This window comes from Rhinoderma darwinii, chromosome 3 (assembly GCF_050947455.1).
Source record: "Rhinoderma darwinii isolate aRhiDar2 chromosome 3, aRhiDar2.hap1, whole genome shotgun sequence".
Lineage (NCBI taxonomy): Eukaryota > Metazoa > Chordata > Amphibia > Anura > Rhinodermatidae > Rhinoderma > Rhinoderma darwinii.
In genome coordinates this window covers 351,402,164-351,423,563 of record NC_134689.1, presented here as the reverse complement: position 1 = coordinate 351,423,563, position 21,400 = coordinate 351,402,164, and the positions used below count along the sequence as shown (strand labels likewise).

At 41.7% G+C, this 21,400-nt stretch overlaps 1 protein-coding gene across 2 annotated transcripts in view; it reads left to right on the top strand.

Annotated features, from left to right (window-relative positions):
• The window catches only part of ANXA4 (annexin A4), an 84,305-nt gene extending 78,924 nt beyond the window's left edge, over positions 1-5,381 (top strand). For both annotated transcript variants that reach the window (XM_075858518.1, XM_075858519.1), the window contains exons 12-13: positions 4,001-4,123; positions 5,164-5,381. In XM_075858518.1, the coding sequence (XP_075714633.1) occupies positions 4,001-4,123; positions 5,164-5,223 (183 nt within the window). In that variant the 3' untranslated portion in view covers positions 5,224-5,381. The remainder of the gene's footprint in view (positions 1-4,000; positions 4,124-5,163) is intronic.
• The last annotated feature ends 16,019 nt before the right edge of the window (positions 5,382-21,400 follow it).

Below are 21,400 nucleotides of genomic sequence, written 5' to 3'. Positions count from 1 at the left end.
TCTGTCTGTCTCTCTGTCTGTCTCTCTGTCTGTCTCTCTGTCTGTCTCTCTGTCTGTCTCTCTGTCTGTCTGTCTCTCTGTCTGTCTGTCTCTCTGTCTGTCTGTCTCTCTGTCTGTCTGTCTCTCTGTCTGTCTGTCTCTCTGTCTGTCTCTCTGTCTGTCTCTCTGTCTGTCTCTCTGTCTGTCTCTCTGTCTGTCTCTCTGTCTGTCTCTCTGTCTGTCTCTCTGTCTCTCTCTCTGTCTGTCTGTCTCTCTCTCTGTCTCTGTCTCTCTGTCTCTCTCTCTGTCTCTGTCTCTCTCTCTGTCTCTGTCTCTGTCTCTGTCTCTGTCTCTCTCTCTGTCTCTGTCTCTGTCTCTGTCTCTCTCTCTGTCTCTGTCTCTCTCTGTCTGTCTGTCTCTCTGTCTGTCTCTCTCTCTCTCTCTGTCTCTGTCTGTCTGTCTCTCGCCCAGGTATTTTTCTCAATCGCTAAAGGATTAGCTCTTTTAAGCTCCAGTGAAGCTGAACCACATGTGACAAATAAGCGGAGAAGCGACAGCTCTGCTTGGCATTCATTACAGCTCTTCTGTCTGCTCAGAGCAGGAGAGCGAGGTAAAAAGAATGGGGAGATGGGAGGCGAGTGAGTGAGAGACATGGGGGTACGAATAATGGATTAGCGAAATTTAGTACGTGTGGATACAGAACTATGACTGGGTTGTATCATAGTTTGGATGGAATCTTTTTATTTTTTATTTTTATTTTTTTTAAATCTCCTACTAAATTCTTTCAAATAAAATAAAACCGATTTTTTTTAATTGAATATTTCAAGAAGTTTTGCAGTTTGATTTATTATTGTAAATCTAATCCCTTCGCTCTAACTAAGGTAGAAATGCACAAATTGGAACCAGGGCTAGTCTTAAGCCCTTCCACATGACTTGGGAAATCCTTCCACTAAAACTAATAACAGTCCAGAGATTTTTTTTTTTTTTTACACCTGCATCGAAGTGTTGTACAAAATCTGGGTGCCCAATATGGGCCACATTATAGTGTGGTGTGTGTGTGTGTTTTCTAAATGCATTTAGTAAGGTTAGCATTGGATTGCCATGATTACCTCTGGGAGTGTGTATGTGTGTCTATATCAGTCGAGTTACATTATGACCACCTCCTTCTTTGGACGTCGGCAGCGTGTAGCCCACGAAGGAAGTGATGTGTCGTGGGCTGGCTTGGTGGGTATATAAGGTGTGCGATAGAATGTCTGAACACACATGACTCGTTGTTGCCGTAGGTAAAAGGGGCATTTTATCAGCGTTGCAAAAAATTCTTATTATTGGCTTTCGGGCCAAGGGTGGCAGTATTTCTCAAATAGCGCACTTTGTGAACTGTTCGCGTGCTACTGTGGTGAAAGTGTATCTTGAGTGGACAAATGGCACCTTTTGGGAGTAACCGATGTGGAAACTGCAGAGCACCACGTGCCATTGAGGTGAGAGGTGAACGTTGGCTATGCAGCTGCAGGAGGGCCAAACAACACGCTACAGTGGAGCAGCTCACTGTGAAAATCAATCAGGGAGCTACTAGACGTGTGTCTAAAACTGTCCAGCGAACCCAACTGCGTATTGGGCTCCGAAGCAGACGGATGGTCACTGCTCCTATGCTAACAAAGGTGCATCGGAAATAAAGACTTCAATTTGCACGGCAGTATCGAAATTGGACCACCGATAATTGGCAAAGGGTTGCCTTTTCCGATGAGTCCCATATTCTGCTTCTTCGACTGGATGGACGTTTGCGTGCCAGGCGAGAAACATAAGAGAGTAAACACCCTGCAACCATTGTTGGAAGAACACAAGCTGGTGACTGCAGCGTTGTGGTCTGGGGAGTTTTTTAATGTCCTCCTCTGGGCCCATTCAACCATTTTGAGGGCACTCTGAATTGATTTGGGTATGAACCGATCATTGCAGATCACGTCCACCCATACATGCGGTTTGTCTTCCCTAGGAAAGATGGAATCTGGCAGCAAGAGAATGCGACATGTCACACGGCTAGAAATGTCCAACAGTGGTTGGAAGAGCATGACCAAAACTTCCCTGGTCCCCTAATTTGCCGGACTTTAATCCAATTGAGCATCTGTGGGACCATCTCGATCGTCTTGTTCGCTCTATCAACTTTTCTCCATGCATCCTAGAGCAAATGTGGGATGCATTGCAGTCAGAATGACCCCAGATACCTGAGACAAACTACCATCACCTTTATTGAGTCACCGCTGGCCCGTCTAGCTGCTGTCTGTGCTACGCATGGCCGTTACTCTCGATATTCGCTGGAGGTCATAATGTGAGACAACCTAAATAGAGAAATTCCACGGCACTCACCATTCAGTAAGATCTTATTTATTGAGTAAAAAAAAAATGAAGGCAGCATGGATGTTGACTCAAAGCGCTCCATGATCAGTGCTGGCCTCTATCTTCTGAAAATTCATTGTGTGTGTGTGTGTCTGTGTATATGTCAACAAATAGGCAGCACTCCAATCGTATTTCAAGTGAAAAAAAGGCGTTTTTAGTCACCCATCAGTGTGCGACATTTCAGCCCCCAACATGGGCCTTTCTCGAATGTATGTGTTTGTTTTTATGTAAATAAAGCTTTTTCTCTGTATGAACCTTTTGCGTTTGCAGTTACATTCCTTGTTTACATCCAGATGTTAAAGAGGCTCTGTCACCACATTATAAGTGCCCTATCTCCTATATAAGATCGGCGCTGTAATGTCGGTGACCGTACTGCTTTATATTTAGAAAAACTATCTATTTTAAACCTCTGAGTGATTTTTAGCTTTATGCTAATGAGTTTCTTAATGCCCAAGTGTGCGTGTTTTACTTTAGACCAAGTGGGCGTTGTACAGAAGTGTATTACACTGACCAATCAGCGTCATGCACTTCTCTCCATTCATTTACACTGCATTAGCGATATAGTTATATCGCTAGTGCAGTCACTTACACTAACATTACTGCAGTGTCCTGATAATCAATATACATCACTACCAGCCAGGACGTGATGTTTATTCAGAATCCTGACACTTCTGAATCTTTTCTGTGAGATTCCAGCAAGGCAAGTGTAATCTCGTTTACGATGTAACCTGTAATTTCAAACAAAGATTACACTTGCCTTGCTGGAATCTCACAGAAAAGATTCAGAAGTGTCAGGATTCTGAATAAACATTACGTCCTGACTGGTAGTGATGTATATTCATTATCAGGACACTACAGTAATGTTAGTGTATGTAGCTGCACATAACGATATAACTATCGCTAGTGCAGTATAAATAAATGGAGAGAAGTGTATGACGCTGATTGGTCAGCGTCATACACTCCTCTGTACAACGCCCACTTGGACTAAAGTAAAACACGCCCACTTGGGCATTAAGAAACATTAGCATAAAGCTAAAAATCGCTCTTAAAGTGGTTTAAAACAAATCGTTTTTCAAAATAAAAAGCACTGAGGTCACCTATATTACAGCGCCGATCTCCTCCTTATATAGGAGATATGGCACTTATAATGTGGTGACAGAGTCTCTTTAAATACCTTTCTTGGTCATGTCCAACAAACAGATGCATGGCTTGTTGAATGTAACACATGGCTCTCTTGTAGCACCATTTACCTCGGAGGTTTCAGCCTGTAGATGTATAATGATCCTCATGCATAAAAACGGTTTCAAGAAAATGTGCCAGTGCTGCCCACAGCAACCAATCCGATCACTTCTTTAATTTTCAAAGTTTCTCTGGGGAAATGAAAGCTATAATCTGACTGATGCTATGGGCAAAACTAACTAATGAAGACCAAATTTTCGCAGAGATTCAAAATGATGAGGATTTGCAACACAAAGTATAGGATAAAGTTAGACTGGCTTTTTGTGTTTATTATGATGCAACAAATACTTTATCTACATAAAACTTCTTAAAATATACTGGCTTGCTTACATCATAGTAGATATATTACTATACAAATGCGCTTTATAACATGTAAGTGTTTACATGACAGGGTCTGGGCACCGATGACAGCACACTGATCAGAGTGATGGTCTCTCGCTGTGAAATTGACATGCTGGAAATCCGCTCAGAGTTCAAGAAGTTGTATGGAAAGTCCCTGCACTCTTTTATCAAGGTGAGATTACCAATTTTAGTAATACAGTACCAGTATTTGTCTCCAGAATAAACTCCTGTAACGACAATTGCTTACATATTCGATTCATTCTGGCTGAATCCACCGAGTTTAGCAGACCGTACAACCATCTAACGTGTATTAGATGTTCTGCCAACGTTCTTTTGGTAGAATTCAGGAAAAAAAAAAAGAACCGACATGTTAAATTTTAACATGCGCTAACCTTTTATTTTCATGGAAGATAAGTTGTCTGGCAGCGGCTTATTACCCTCTCTCCAAAGTGTGTGTGTGTGTGTGTGTGTGTGTGTGTGTGTGTGTGGCATTGTCATGGTATGTCTAGTAGTGTTCTGAAAAGTGGAAGCTCTGCCCCCTATACATGAAAATGTAGCTTCCCCTTTGGACATAATTGCCAGTGATGTCCTGTTTAGTGTGTGGGAGGAGATGAACTATGATGCTTGGGGCACACGCACACACGCGAAAAAAAACACACACACCTTCAAATAGCGTTGGGATTTCCTGCTTTATGTAAGGCTTTGTTCAATTTATGCGTTCAGGGTTTCTGCTCTGTTCATAGTAGAACAATGTAAAAAAAAACGGAAGCGCTGGAGCTGTCACATGACAGACACCAATGGCGCCCAATGCTACTCATTGATTAGAAAAGGTTCCTTTTGAGTTTCCGTCATGGTGTCTTTTGTATTGCGTTTTTTAACAGAGCTGTAACTGAGGCCTCTAAAGGAATCTCTGATGCAGATGTGAATACTCTGTTATCAGCGATATTTGCCACATTAACATACATTTTCACCTTACTGTTTGCCGGATCACTTAGCTCTGTATATAATCTTTACTCGGATCGTCCAAGGCTAAGCCTCTTGTGTCAGTTGGTAGGCATATAAGATGTTTTTGACAGTGCAGCGTTGTGAAGAGTTTTCTAGATCATTAAGACTCTTGAATAGAGGGAAATTATAGACAGCTCAACCTGGCTGTTTCTATTCGCTTCTGTGATTATAAAGCATAATGTTCTGACATTTCGTCTTTCTTTTCAGGGGGACTGTTCTGGCGATTATAGGAAGGTTCTCTTGAAACTGTGTGGAGGAGAAGACTGAGTAAACCTATTACTAAAAGAATATCTTTCAAGGCTATAAGATACTAAGATGTGCTTACTAATCTTGTATTAGCAGTAAATTGTTGATTTATTTTTTATTATACCACGTATACTGTTTTGATTAAATACACATTTTTACATCTTCTGCTGATTATAAAACATTGTTGTTGGCTGATGCTTCTTATTATGATCCATAACTATATATTGCACATAATACAATGACTGACTAGGCCACATAACCGTTTACAAAACTGAAGATCACTGTTCACTGTTCCTAAAGCAATGGTTCTAAAACTATTTTATCACATGGAGCCCTCCGAGCTTACTGAAAAATCCTTCCACTATACTCCAGCCATACAGCTGCACGCAGGAGTAAGGTGTGTTTTTGTTTTGTTCTTTTGTGGTACAGTGACTGACTGGTGCCAAGAGGTGGAATGGCGCAATCCTTCAGATAGCAACCAAACTTTCAGAGGCAAACAAAAGTCCATGTCGGTTGGTGCCCTTTCTGGTTCTCTACTATAATGGGTGGTGGTCTTCTGAGCTTTGTTGACCAAAGCAATGTTGCACCTTTTAGAATGACGCAGCATGCGGTCTCTGTGTCTGAATAATTGATCTTTAGGCACTTTGTGCCACCATAAAAGCATTCAATCTACGGGAGAATATTTCCATAATGCGGCTTGTCGCGATTTTTAGACCCTTTTTCTCTTCCGTACGCCGCCACTTGTATGTATTGGGGCTATTTCCCTTGCAAGACCTTAGTGACATCCCTGGCTGCATCCTTAAGTCATTTAGGACACCAAGCGATGCAGCTGAAGGTTTCGGGCCGTTGGCCATGAGAAGTTGGGGGGGGCCCCCAAGAGCCTTTGCATCGGGGCCCATGAGCCCTTTGCTACGCCCCCGCCTTTGGTTTAGTTTCCAACATTTTTTTTGTGATTCAATTTTGGCATGATTTTTGCAGGTTTTGGTGCGTTTTAAGCGAATATTGGATATATGTAAATATAGGGGAAATGTAGATTACCTATGTCATCTTTATGGAGATGTACATTTAGTTGGTTAAGCCAATTATTTATTCATTTGTTCTGTTCTCAACATATGACGCAGCACTGTAAAAATATTGTCATCACTCAAATCAGCCCTTTACCCAATGGGACCCTTTCTCCATTCAATATCTCAAACACAAAATAAAATATACCCAAAACATCAGCATGCCTTGAAAACTGGACAGCACACGGAGACCTATGGAAGTGTAAATGAATCAATGAAGTGTGACGCCAGAAATTAATTGATGAACCGAGTCTGGATAACAGTCAGGGGCTTTTCAAAGGCGGCCAAAAGATTAAAGAAAACTATAGATAACTGAATTCTTTTCAACAGCTGTATGGTGCAAAACCATTTCAACAGGCCATTGAGTCCACATCGAAATGAGACTGTTGACTGGTTCACATTCACTTAGCAGTGGAGGAATCTGTGTGGCCACAGCAGCTGCAAATGACAGTAGTGGCACAGGAGCTGTTGTTAAAAGCGAGGCCACCAATACGGGATCCAGATAGGCAAGAAATTAGATGTGATCAATAATAGCTGGATCCTGCATGTCAGAGATGCGCAGGACCAGCGCTCATTTAAGTGATCGGCCCTGCTGACCTGACTGATTCGGCTGTGACCGCAAGATATAGACTATGTATACAGGATACATGGAAGCTTTATCTCAAAAAGTAAATGTTTTTATTTTTGTAAATAAAAAACAAATTCAAAGCTTGTTTAACCCCTTAGCGCACCAGGATGCACCGGTACGGCCTGCAATGAAGTGCTTTAAGGCACAGGGATGAACCGGTGCGTCCTGGCTAAAAACTGTCACCCTGTCAAATGACAAGGTGACAGAACTGTGCTGTCAACTGTTTATGACAGTTGACCGGCACAGTAAGACGGCAGGGGACCATTCACAGCGGTCTCCTGCCGGCGATCGCTGTGATTGGTCAGTCAAAGCAGACTGACCAATCACAGCTCCATGACGTAAGGTATGTGATGGCGCTGGCTCAGCTTGAGCCAGCGCTATCACCGCCGGTAATCAGATGTCCGGCACCCCTCTGTAACGGCCAGGACCGGAGCTAGGCTCCGATCCGGCCGATTAACCCCTTCGATGCATCGATTAACGCGATCGATGCATTGAAGTGTCTTGTAGCCTGTCGGCAACCACGATGGTTGCCGCGGGTGTCAGCTGTTTGTCACAGCTGACATCGTGCTCTAACGGCCAGGACCGGAGCTAGGCTCCGATCCGGCCGATTAACCCCTTAGATGCAGCTATCGCTGCATCTAAGTGATTAGACCGCACGCTATGGTTGCTAATGACAACCATCGGCACACGCGGGTGTTCCGATGGTTGCTATGGCAACCATAGCCTAACAATCGCTTCCTAGTACGGAAGCCTATTAGGCCCCGCCGGGAGGCGAAGCCTAATAGGCTTGCTGTCAGTGAATAGCTGACAGCTCTAATACACTGCACTATGTAGGTAGTGCAGTGTATTAGAATAGCGATCAGGGCTTCATGCCTTCAAGTTCCCTAGTGGGACACAAAAAAAGGTAAAACAAGTTAATAAAAATGTTGTAAAAAAAAAATAAGTCATGAAAAAAATAAGTTGCAAAAAACACTAACAGCCTTTTTTCCTATAATAAGTGTTTTATTATAGGAAAAACATAAAAACATAAAAAAAAGTACACATATGTGATATCACCGCGTCCGTAACGACCCAAACGATAAAAATATCACGCTATTTTACCCGTACGGTGAACACCGTAAATTTTTTTGAATAAAAAAACTATTCCAGAATCGCTGTTTGTTAGTCACTACCCCTCGCAAGACAGAATAAAAAAAGGGATCTAAAAGTTGCATGTACCCCAAAATGATACCATTAAAAACTGAAGCCCGTCCCGCAAATAATAAGCCCTCCCGCAGCTTTTTTGACGGAAAAATAAAAAAGTTATGTCTCTCAGAATCTGGTGACACAAAAAATAAATTTGAAACAAGTGATTTTATCGTGCAGACGCTTCAAAGCATAAGAAAAACTATATACATCTGGTATCACCGTAATCGTACAGACCCGCAGAATAACGTAAAATTGTCATTCATAGCGCATGGCGAATGCCGTAAAAAAAAATAATTATAAAAAACATCAGAATTGCAGGTTTTTGGTCACCTTGCTTGCCAAAAAAATTAAATACAAAGTGATCAAAAAAATCGCATGTACCCCAAAATGGTACCAATGAAAACTACAGATTGTCCCGCAACAAATAAGCCCTCACACAGCTCCGGTGGATAAAAAAAAAAAAGTTCTGGCTCTCAGAATATGGCGATGCAGAATGTGCAGAGTGTCCAAAAGCGGATAAGATCTGGCACCATTTATCAGTTCGACACCGGCCACATATCTGCGGATTATTATTTATTTACCCCATTATTATACCCTCTTATTATGCCCTGATATACTCCGCACAGCCTACATATGCCCCCACATCATAAACTGAAATACCAGCAAAACCCCAAACAAAATTGCCACTAAGCAAAATCCACGCTCCAAAAGCCAAATGGCGCTCCCTCCCTTCTGAGCCCTGCAGCGTGCCCAACGGGCAGTTTACGTCCACATATATGGCATCGTCATACCCGGGAGAACCCGCTTAACAGTTTGAGGTATTTGTCTTCAGTGGCATGAACTGGGCACAAAATATTGTGCACTAAAATGGCATATACCTGTGGAAATTTGCAATTTTCACTTTGCACCATCCACTGAGCATTCATTTATTATAGAAAAAAAAAACCCCTGTGTGGTCAAAATGCTCACTACACCCGTTAATAAAATGCCTTCAGGGGTGCAGTTTCCAAAATGGGGGTCACTACTTGGGGGTTTGTTTTACTATTTGACCTCAGAGCCCTGCCGTTGTGGGCTAATGCTGCGAAAATCACCAAAATAGGTCTCACATGCGCCTTTCACGCCTAAGCCCTGTCATATATCCAGGCAAATGATAAATGCCTTGAGGGGTGTAGTTTACAAAATGGGGTCACTTCTCAGGGTTTTACACTCTACTCTGGTACCTAAGGGAGCTCTGCGAATGCGACATGGCGCCCCTACACCAGTCCAGCAAAATCGGTGCTCTAAAAGCCACATGGCACTCCTTCCATTTTGAGCTCTGCCATGTGCCCAAACAGCAGTTTAGGGCCACACATGGGGTATTGCCGTACTCGGGAGAAATTGGGTAACAAATTATGTGTGTTTTTTTCTAATATTAACCCTTGTGGGTAAAAAATTGGGTGCAAAACTACATATTTTTGGGGAAAAAAAAAATAATTTTTCATTTTCACTGCCTCATTCTAATACAATCTATGAAACACCTGTGGGATCAAAATGCTCAGTACACACCTAGATGATTACCCTGAGGGGTATAGTTTCCAAAATGGAGTCACATCTCAGGGGTTTCTACTGTACGGGTACCTCAGGGGCTCTGCAAATGCGACATGGCGCCCAAAAAACAATCAACCAAAATCTACATGCCAAGTAGCACTCCTGCCATTCTGAGCCCTGTGGTGTATCCAAGCAGCAGTTTATGACCACATGTGGGGTATTACCGTACTCGGGAGAAATTGGTTTACAATTGTTGGGGCGCTTTTTCTACTTTTATTCCTTGTGAAAATGAAAAAAATTCAACATTTTAGTGGAAAGAATGTAGATTTTCATTTTCACTGCATAATTCCAATAATTCAGCAAAAAAACTGTGGGGTCAAAATGCTCACTATACCGCTAGATAAATTCCACGAGGGGTATAGTTTCCCAAATGGGGTCACTTTTGCCGAGTTTGCACTATTTTGGCCCCTCAGTGGCTTTGCAAATGTGACATGGGGCCGCAAACCATTCCAGCAAAACTCGAGCTCCAAAAGTCAAATGGCGCTCCGTCCTTTCTAACTTCCGCCATGTGTCCAAACAGCAGTTTATTACCACATATGGGGTATTGCTGTGCTCAGAAGAGTTTGCTTTACAAATATTGGGGTGTTTTTTTCCCATTATCTATTGTAAAAATGAAAAAATCTGAGCTAAAACGACATTTTATTAGAAAAAAATTTAGATTTTCAATTTCACGGCATAATTCCCATAAGTTCAGCAAAAAACATGTAGGGTCAAAATGCTAACTATACCCCTAGAAAAATTCCTTGAGGGGTGTAGTTTCCAAAATGGGGTCACTTTTGGGGAGTTTCCACTGTTATGGTCCCAATGCAGCAAAATCTGCGCTCCAAAATCCAAATGGCCCTCGTGCCCTTCTGAGCCCTGCCGTGGGTCCAAACAGCAGTTTATTACCACATGTGGGGTATTGCCGTAATCGGGAGACATTGCTTTACAAATTTTGGGGTGCTTTTTCTCCTTTATTCCTTGTAAAAACTAAAACATCGTATGTTTTTTCAGAAAAAAAGTAGATTTTCATTTTCACAGACCAGTTCCAATAAACTTAGCAAAAAACCTGTGGGATAAAAATGCTAACTATACCTCTTGAAAAATTCCTTGAGGGGTGTAGTTTCCAAAATGGGGTCACTTTTGGGGGGTTTCCACTGTTTTGGCACCACAAGACCTCTTCAAACCTGACATGGTGCCTAAAATATATTCTAATAAAATAGAGGCCCCAAAATCCACCAGGTGCTCCTTTGCTTCTGAGGCCAGTATTTCAGTCCATTACCACACTAGGGCCACATATGGGATATTTCTAAAAATTGCAGAATCTGGGCAATAAATATTGAGTTGCATTCCTTGGGTAAAACCTTCTGTGGTACAGAAAAAACTGTATTACAAATGAATTTAGTAAAAAAAAAATTAAATTTGTAAATTTCACCTCTACTTTGCTTTATTTCCTGTGAAATGCCTAAAGGGTTAAAAAAAATCTGAATGTGGTTTTGAATACTTTGAGGGGTGCAGTTTTTAAAATGGGGTGTTTTATAGGGGGTTTCTAATATATAAGGCCCTCAAAGCCACTTCAGAACTGAACTGGTCCCTGAAAAAATAGCCTTTTGAAATTTTCTTGAAAATGCGAGAAATTGCAGCTAAAGTTCTAAGCCTTGTGAGGTCCTAGAAAAATAAAAGCAAGTTCAAAAAACGATGCAAACATAAAGTAGACATATGGTAAATGTTAACTAGTAAATATTTTGTGCGGTATTACGATCTGTTTTACAAGCAGATACATTACAATTTAGAAAAATGCCGATTTTTGCAAATTTTTTCTAAATTTTGGTGTTTTTTACAAATAAATATTGAATTTAACGACGAAATTTTTTCAGTATCATAGAGTACAACATGTCACGAGAAAATAATCTCAGAATCGCTTGGATAGGCAAAAGCATTCCGGAGTTATTACCACATAAAGTGACACATGTCAGATTTGCAAAAATCGGCTGTGTCCTGAAGGCCAAAACAGGCTGTGTCCTTAAGGGGTTAAAATAAAACAATGATTTAAATAAAAAAAAAAATGTCTTCAAAGGTTTACATAGCTTTTAAGGTCAGTTTCACAAAGTCGCAATACAGCTGCATTTTAGATTCTACTTTACGGACCTCCAGTGGTTCTATTAGATCGAGCTTAGAATCTTTTAATAAAATAAAAATATAAAGAAAATGCTCAAGAGACTCCAGAAGCATGCAGGTGCTATCTCAGTTCAAAGGAAAAATAATTTGCAGAAAAACCAAACTGACATTTCTGCAAACTTTATCTGCCAAATTATATTTTTCTAAACATAATCCTCAGACAGGGCAGCATAAATATCTGACTGATCCACTTTAAAGTAAGCTAAACGTTGGTTTGTCTGTAGTTAAAAGGGACTCTTGTCAAAAGTTTTCCGGCTCAAAACTGTTGACGCGGCATTAAACTTTAGGCGAATTTAACGTCCATTTCTCGGTCATGCAATTTGCATGACCGAGACAACACTAAGGGTCAGTTCGCACGTTGAGTCAATACTGCAGACTTTTTGCAACAGAATTGGTTGCGGAAAAGCCGCAGCATAATACAGTAGCAGCAAAGTGAATGAGAACAAATCTCATCCACACACTGTAAATACTGAGTGGAAAAATCTCTCAAATTGGCATGCGGTGCAGAATTTTATTCATGTTGCGGCTTTTCCTCATTGAATTTTAATGGGGAGGTAAAGCCCGCAACAAATGGCAAATGTTGTTTTTTTGCAGCAGCAGGTTTGCAGCGATTCCGCCGCAAAAAATGTGACTCCATAAAAATAAATAAATCGTATACTTACCCAAAAGTCTGTTTGTTCCTCTAGGCTGGCCTCCAGGGATGACGTTTCATCCCATGTGACCGCCGCTGCAGCCAATCACAGGCTGCAGTGGTCTCCTGGGATGAAGCGTCATCCCAGGCGGCCGGCAGAATACTGCAGTTTCTCCCAGTGGACATTCCGGGCGAAAAACTGCACCACGGTTTGTGCAGTTTTTCGCACAAAATTCCCTGTGGTGCACAGGGCGTATACGCTGCGTACTTTTACGAGCGTATTCGCTTCGTGTGAACTCCGCCATATGGTTACAATGTCCTCTCCTATATAGCACTGTCAGCAATTTTGAGGCCTCAAAGCTGATAGTTCCCCCTTTTTAAATTTCCTCCTCTAATCCACATTTTACTCACTATGGACCTGTATGTGTGTTTATTATTAGCTGTAAATAATCTAGATACTGCTTCATTTGTTTATATTGTGCCTAAAAAACCATAGTGTATTATTTAAAAACTGCTTTTAATTTCCTCTCGACCATTTGGGAAATAACACTCATGAAGCCTTGCCACACTATAGACCTACAGTGAAGGAAATAAGTATTTGATCCCTTGCTGATTTTGTAAGTTTGCCCACTGTCAAAGACATGAACAGTCTAGAATTTTTAGGCTAGGTTAATTTTACCAGTAAGATAGATTATATAAAAAAAAAAAACAGAATATCACATAGTCAAAATTATATATATTTATTTGCATTGTGCACAGAGAAATAAGTATTTGATCCCTTTGGCAAACAAGACTTAATACTTGGTGGCAAAACCCTTGTTGGCAAGCACAGCAGTCAGACGTTTTTTTTGTAGTTGATGATGAGGTTTGCACACATGTTAGATGGAATTTTGGCCCACTCGTCTTTGCAGATCATCTGTAAATCATTAAGATTTTGAGGCTGTCGCTTGGCAACTCGGATCTTCAGCTCCCTCCATAAGTTTTCGATGGGATTAAGGTCTGGAGACTGGCTAGGCCACTCACTCTCAGAATCATGCAGATGTTCATTTGCAAACTTCAGATGGGCCTGTACATGTGCCTTCTTGAGCAGGGGGACCTTGCGGGCACTGCAGGATTTTAATCCATTACGGCGTAATGTGTTACCAATGGTTTTCTTGGTGACTGTGGTCCCAGCTGCCTTGAGATCATTAACAAGTTCCCCCCCGTGTAGTTTTCGGCTGAGCTCTCACCTTCCTCAGGATCAAGGATACCCCAAGAGGTGAGATTTTGCATGGAGCCCCAGATAGATGTCGATTGACAGTCATCTTGTATGTCTTCCATTTTCTTACTATTGCACCAACAGTTGTCTCCTTCTCACCCAGCGTCTTACTTATGGTTTTGTAGCCCATTCCAGCCTTGCGCAGGTCTATGATCTTGTCCCTGACATCCTTAGAAAGCTCTTTGGTCTTGCCCATGTTGTAGAGGTTAGAGTCAGACTGATTAATTGAGTCTGTGGACAGGAGTCTTTTATACAGGTGACCATTTAAGACAGCTGTCTTTAATGCAGGCACCAAGTTGAATTGGAGCGTGTAACTGGTCTGGAGGAGGCTGAACTCTTAATGGTTGGTAGGGGATCAAATACTTATTTCTCTGTGAACAATGCAAATCAATATATATAATTTTGACTATGTGATTTTCTGTTTTTTTTTTAAAATATAATCTATCTCTCACTGGTAAAATTAACCCAGCCTAAAAATTCTAGACTGTTCATGTCTTTGGCAGTGGGCAAACTTACAAAATCAGCAAGGGATCAAATACTTATTTCCTTCACTGTATGTGTGCACGAAAACAAATACTGTAACGCGTGTTTGTTTATATTGAAGAAATCATGGCTCAAAATATATTGGACTGAAATTTAGACCAGTGTTTCAACCGACACTCACTCTGGGAATTTATCCAGATCCAAATCATAGATTGTATCGATATATCGGAGAGAAGTAAGCAACACAGACGCTGCTTGTATGCTCAAAAAATACTCCTCTGAGGTTTATTGCCATAAACAATTACAATAATATCTTTCAAAAGGGGAATAGACTTGATTTCAGCCAATCATTTACAATATGACAATAACTCTAATTGAGGCAATAGCATACTATGAGAATATTTCATATAAAGCCAATCACAGAAATACAATACATTTCAAATGTAATATTATAATTTTTAATTAGACGCTTACATCAAACTTAAAACCTGCACATTTTGGCCTCTAAATGGAAGTGGAAGTCAAATATATATGTGAATGACAGGAGAGACACAAATAATTAGGAATGTGCTAACTTCATGGCTGGATGTTCTGCCAGACCTCTAACATATCAAGGTTACAAAAAGAACGTGCAGAGAGATTATATATTTCCTACAAACAAAGCAGAAATAGGGGGGGGGGGGAGGTCAAATTACATCTGTGCGTAATCCGGCATCCTGCTCAATAATTCATAATCTAATTTAATATAGGGAATAAGACAATTACCTATCAACTATATATAAAATATTCAATTGAAGCAACACTCCTGTAATAAAGTAGTGGGTGCAAAGCAGCTAGAGCTTAATCCACAGCTCAAAAACCATATGAGAAAAAAAGGTTGCAGCACTCCAGCAAGGTGCAGTAAAAAAAAATCTGTAGTTTTATTTGCCCATGTTTAAAGTCAAGCAATGTTTAAGTTCCACCATGGAACTTTTTTTAAGCGAAAAATGTTCCATAGTGGAACTGAAATGTTGCTTGGCTGTAAACATTGGCAAATAGAGCCATAGATTTTTGCGCGGCCGGCATCATTATGACACTGGTTTTATGTTTACAAACAGAAAAGCACGAGGTGCTTTTCTGTTTTCATTCATTTATTATACTACTGTAGCGCGCATCACGTGCGGCACCCGGAAGTGCCTCCGTGTGTCGTGCGCGCCTTGCACGCACCCATTGACTTCAATGGGGGTGTGCTGCGTGAAACACGGGCAAATATAGAACATGTCGTGAGTTTTACTCAGAGCACATACGTTGCGTGAAATTCACTGACAGTCTGAACGGCCCCATTCATTAATATAGGTCCATGCGGCGCGCGTGATTGTCACGCGCGTAGCACGGACGTATAACACGTTCGTGTGAATAAGGCCTAAAGCTGGGTTCACACAGAGTTTTTTGCAGGACGAAAATCTGCCTCAAAATTCAGTTTGGAATTTTGAGGCAGATTTTCCTATGCCTGCACGCCGATTTTCGCGGCGTTTTTTGCCCACAGGCATTGAGCGTCGCGGGCATAAAGCGCAGCAAAATACGCTTTCTCTGCCTCCCATTGATTTCAATGGGAGGTCAGAGGCGTAAATGCCCGAAGATAGGGCATGTCCCTTCTCCCATTGAAATCAATGGGAGGCATTTTCGGCCGTGTAACAAAAACGGCCGCAAAAAAGAAGTGCAGATCACTTCTTGGGACATTTTTGGAGCCATTTTTCATAGACTATATTGAAAAAAGTTCCAAAAACGTCCGTAAAAAACGCTATGAAAAATGCTACGAAAAACGTGAGTGACTTAAAAAAAACGTCTGAAAATCAGGAGCTGTTTTCACTTTCAGACGTTTTTGACTTTGTGGAGTGAACATACCCTTAATTTGGAACTTCTTTTGAGGCTTCTTTTCAGGCTACTTTTGAGGCGTTTTTTGAGGTGTTTTTCATAGTGTTCAATGGAAAATCATCTCCAAAAAACACGTCATGCCCATGCACACAAACGTATTTTTTTCCTTCCGTAAATAGTGGCGTAAATACGGCTCCTTTGTCACACGTATTCGACCCGTATGCCACCAGTATTTACGAACCCGTGCCCGTAAATACGGGTCCGTTGTCACCAGTATTCCACCTGTATTTATGGACCCGTTTTCTCTGCACTAATCGGCAGCCCCTTCTCTCTATCAGTGCTGGATAGAGAGAAGGGCAGCCCTTTCGGGCAGAGTTTCCGCAGAGATTGAATGTAAAAGAAGTTCATACGTACCCCGGCCGTTATCTTGGTGACGCGTCCCTCTTTTGACATCCAGTCCGACCTCCCTGGATGACGCGGCAGTCCATGTGACCGCTGCAGCCTGTGACTGGCAGCAGCGGTCACATGGGATGAAACGTCATCACGAGAGGCCGGACTGGAGGAAGAAGCAAGGAGTACTGGGTAAGTTAACTTTTAACTCTGTTAACTCCAGCGGTAGTCACTGTCCCGGGTGCTATAAGAGTTACTGCCGATCAGTTAACTCTTTCAGCACCCTGGACAGTGACTATCCTCGGACGTCGCCTAGCAACGCAGACACGTAGCCACCCGTAATTAAGGGAGCCCCATATGCCCGTGCCGTAATTACAGGTATAAATAGGTTCCATATTTTTCAACGGCCCCGGCACCTTCCAATAGAAGCCTATGGGCCCGTAATTACGGGCGTTTTTACGTTTGTGTACATGGGGCCATAGGAAGTGACATGCTACTTCTTTTTACGTGTTTTCAGACGTAATTCGGGCGTTTTACTCCTCGAATTATACCTGAAAAAATGGCTCCATTACGCCTACAAACATCTGCCCATTGCTTGCAATGGGATTTACAGTGTTCTGTTCCCACGACGTGTAATTTTACACGTCGCTGTCAAAATACGGCGCGTAAAAAGACGCCCGTGAAAAAGAAGTGCATGTCACTTCATGGGACGTTTTTGGAGGCGTTTTTCATTGACTCCATTGAAAAACAGCTCCAATAACGGCTGTAAAATACGCAGCGAAAAACGCGAGTTGCTACAAAAACGTCTGAAAATCAGGAGCTGTCTTTTTCCGCCTGAAAACAGCTCCGTATTTTCAGACTTTTCTGGTCACTGCGTGTGAACATACCCTAAGGGTATGTTCACACGCAGTAGCAAAATACGTCTGAAATTACGGAGCTGTTTTCGCCTGAAAACAGCTCCTGATTTTCAGACGTTTTTTAGCAACTCGCGTTTTTCGCTGCGTATTTTACGGACGTTATTGGAGCTGTTTTTCAATGGAGTCAATGAAAAACGCCTCCAAAAACGTCCCAAGAAGTGACATGCACTTGTTTGACGCGGGCGTCTTTTTACGCGCCGTTTTTTGACAGTGACACGTAAAATTACACCTCGTGGGAACAGAACAACGTAAATCCCATTGAAAGCAATGGGCAGATGTTTGTAGGCGCAATGGAGCCGTTTTTTCAGGCGTAATTCGAGGCGTAAGGTTATGTTCACACGAGGGCGTCCGTAACGCCTGAAATTACGGGGATGTTTCAGCCTGAAAACATCCCCGTAATTTCAGCTGTACCGGCATGTGCAGGCGCTTGAACGCCGCGTCAATTACGGACGTAATTGGCGCTGCTATTCATTGGAGTCAATGAATAACGGCTCCAATTACGGCCAAAGAAGTGACAGGTCACTTCTTTGACGCGGGCGTCTATTTACGCGCTGTCATTTGACAGCGGCGCGTAAATTACGCCTCGTGTGAACAGACAAACGTCTGCTCATTGCTTTCAATGGGCAGATGTTTGTCAGCGCTATTGAGGCGCTATTTTCGGACGTAATTCGGGGCAAAAACGCCCGATTTACGTCCGTAAATAGGCCGTGTGAACATACCCTCATTAGCAAAAAAAAACTGATGACATTTCTGCAAGCTTTATCTGCAGAATTATATTATTCTAAACATAACCCATAGAAGCAATTATGTTTCTATTTATTTCTGTCCATTATGCTTCGGTTTTACACTTGTTTGTTTTCTTTGCAGAAATATTGCCATTAAAGGGCTTGTTTCTGCAGCTGTATTTGCAACCTACTCACTCATTAACCCAATTTACTGCAATACATTGGGTTTTGTACATGAGCAGATTCATTGAATTCTCTTTCTGGAAGAATATAGTTGCTGCAAAAGATAAAAATAAGAACGATTATTCTGTGTGAGATGGATAATAAATTCATGCTCGATCCAAATATATCTGCCAAAAAAATCCTCAAATAATGAACGTTTCCATTTTTTGGGATTCATTTGCATAATTTAAAATGCACTTCAGCTTAAAAAATGTAAACGTGGAATTAATCAGCATTATGGGTGACAAAAAATTGCCCTAGATTTTCATGGTTCTGAGATGGGTTTCATTTCTGGACTGTTATTTAAATTTTGCAAGTACCTTCCTTTGTAGACATCTATGGGGAAAGTAAAATCCCTTTAAGGCAAGTTTCACACAGTCATAATACGGCCACATTTTAGTGTCTGCATTACCGACCCCAATGGTTCCACTGAATCTAACGTAGATCACAAGGTTCTATAGTGATCTAAGTTTAGTTGAGTAGAACTCTAGTGGTCCGGGTGTTGCAGCTGTAATATAGTTTAGGGCGAAACCGACCTAAGAGTCATATCATCTTTAGTTGTTACACCTTTGCTATGAAATCGAGTACCCAATTTAAAGTGGTTGTCCCAATATTAAATGTTATGCCCTAACCACGGATACGGCCGCTGGGACCCCCACCAATCACGAGAATGGGGGTGCCGTTCTTCCAAATGAATGGAGCAGCAGGTCGCTCATGTGCCCTGCTGCTCCATTAATTCTCTATGGCACTGCTGGAGATAGCAAAGCGATGTACTCGGCTATATTCAGCAATGCCATAGACAGTGAATGGAGCGGCAGTGCGCATTCGGAGGAACGGGACCCCCTATTCTCGTGATTGGCGGATGTCCGACCAATCACAGCATGTTATCAATGATCTTGTGGTTAGGGGATAACATTTAATCTTGGGACAACCCTTTAGGGCTCATGCACAATAAACGGCTCCATACAACCTTCTATTTGAACGGAGCTGTAAACGGCATCCATAGAAGTCGATGTGATCATATTGTATTGAGGGTTTTTGTTGTTTTCCATATGATTCTGTTGGATTCCATATGTACAAAAGTGCATAAACATTAGGCCTCATACACACTACCATAGCCATGTGCATGGCCGTGATTTTCGGGTCGGCAGGCCGCGACGTGTTTTTTCTGCGAGCCGCGGGCTTATTTCCTATGAGCCTGGACCGCAGAACACGGCCGTAATAAGACATGTCTGTTCTTTTTGCGGTCCAGGCTCCTGGGCCATGCACGGACCGTGGATACCACGGTTGTGTGCATGGGCCCATAGGAATGAATGGGGCCGCAATTCTCCCGGTGATTTTTTGGGGGAATTGCGGCTGCAAAAGCACGTTCATGTGCATGGGGCCTAAGGCCTCATGCACACAACCGTATCCGCAAATACGGACCGCAAATACGGTTCCGTATTGCATTATAGTCATCAGCAAATCATCAGCAACGTACCCATTTCTGCTGAATGGTATCCGCAAATACGGTCCGTAGTGCATCCGTATTACATCCGTATATACGGATCCGCAAAATAAAGTGGTCTGGTTGATGGGAAATCCCCTTTGTGTCGCAACACTTCTGTATTTGCGGATGGCTATCCGTATTTGCGGACGCACCTCCGTTGCCATCCGCAATTTTGGCTTCCCCTATAGACTTCTATGGAGGAGTCCGTGCCGCAATTGCGGACCAAGAACGGACATGCTCCATAATTCCCGGCACAGATCTGCGGAACGGACACTCATCCGAAGCGATACGGAAAGGAGTCCGCATTCAATGGAAGTGAATGGGTCCGTTTTTGCGGACCGCAATTGCGATCTGCAATTACGGAGATTTTTTACGGTCGTGTGCATGGGGCCTAAGGGTCCATTCAAACGTTGTGGTTGAGGTGCGTTTAGAACCGTATTGAAGAAATGCATCGAAAACCGTATGCTTCAAAAAACGCACCAAATCTCGTTAAAAATACAAGCGGTTTTCGATGAAGTTTTTCGATGTGGTTATAACTACACCTCAACTGCAATGTCTGACTGGATCCTTTCTGGATGGTTGGCAGTAACTCCTAATCATCAGAGAAAACACATGCAACTTGAGTACTCTGCAAATCATCACTATGACACAGTGACCTCTAGTGGGAAAAATAAGCATTCATTTATAGAGGCTCCTAGAGACGATTGGGCGGGACAAGCTGTCGTGGTACCCAAATCAGGGGTTTCTGAATGCACCTCCACTCTGAAGTTCAACATGATAGCTTTCAGATGAACATTCATTAGATTAATTGCCCCACCCCACACAATAATTTCTAGTGTTCTTATTTATAATATATACTCCATCCCCTCCATCTATGTGCATTTTTTATTGCAGAGCTGGCTGGATATCTGTAGTAGTGTCTCCTGCTGCTCTTCCGCCAGTTCTATCCTTCGCCTAATATAAAACATGTGTATATATATATATATATATATATATATATATATATATATATTGTATATATATTGTATATACACAGTATATATATATATATATATATATATATATATATATATATATACACTTACATATATATATACACTTATATATATATATATATATATATACATACATACATACATACATACATACATACATACATACATACATACATACATACATATGTATATAAATAGTCCCTCAAGTTACAATGGCCTCCGATTACAATAGCTTCAACATACAATGGTCTTTCCTGGGCCATTGAATTAAAGAGGCTCTGTTACCACATTATAAGTACCTACATAATCTGATCAGTGCTGTAATGTAGATAACAACACTGTTTTTTATTTTGAAAAGCTGTAATTTTTGTGGAAGTTATGAGCAATTTTAGATTTATGCTAATTACTTTCTTAATGCCCAACTAGGCGTTTTTAACTTTTGACCAAGTGGGCATTGTAAAGAGGAGTGTATGACACTGACCAATCAGCATCATACTCTTCTCTCCATTCATACTCCGCACAGCGTGATCTAGCGAGATCATGCTGTGCTGTCACATACACCCACATTAACTTTACTGAAGTGTCTTGACAGTGAAAAGACCTCACCGCC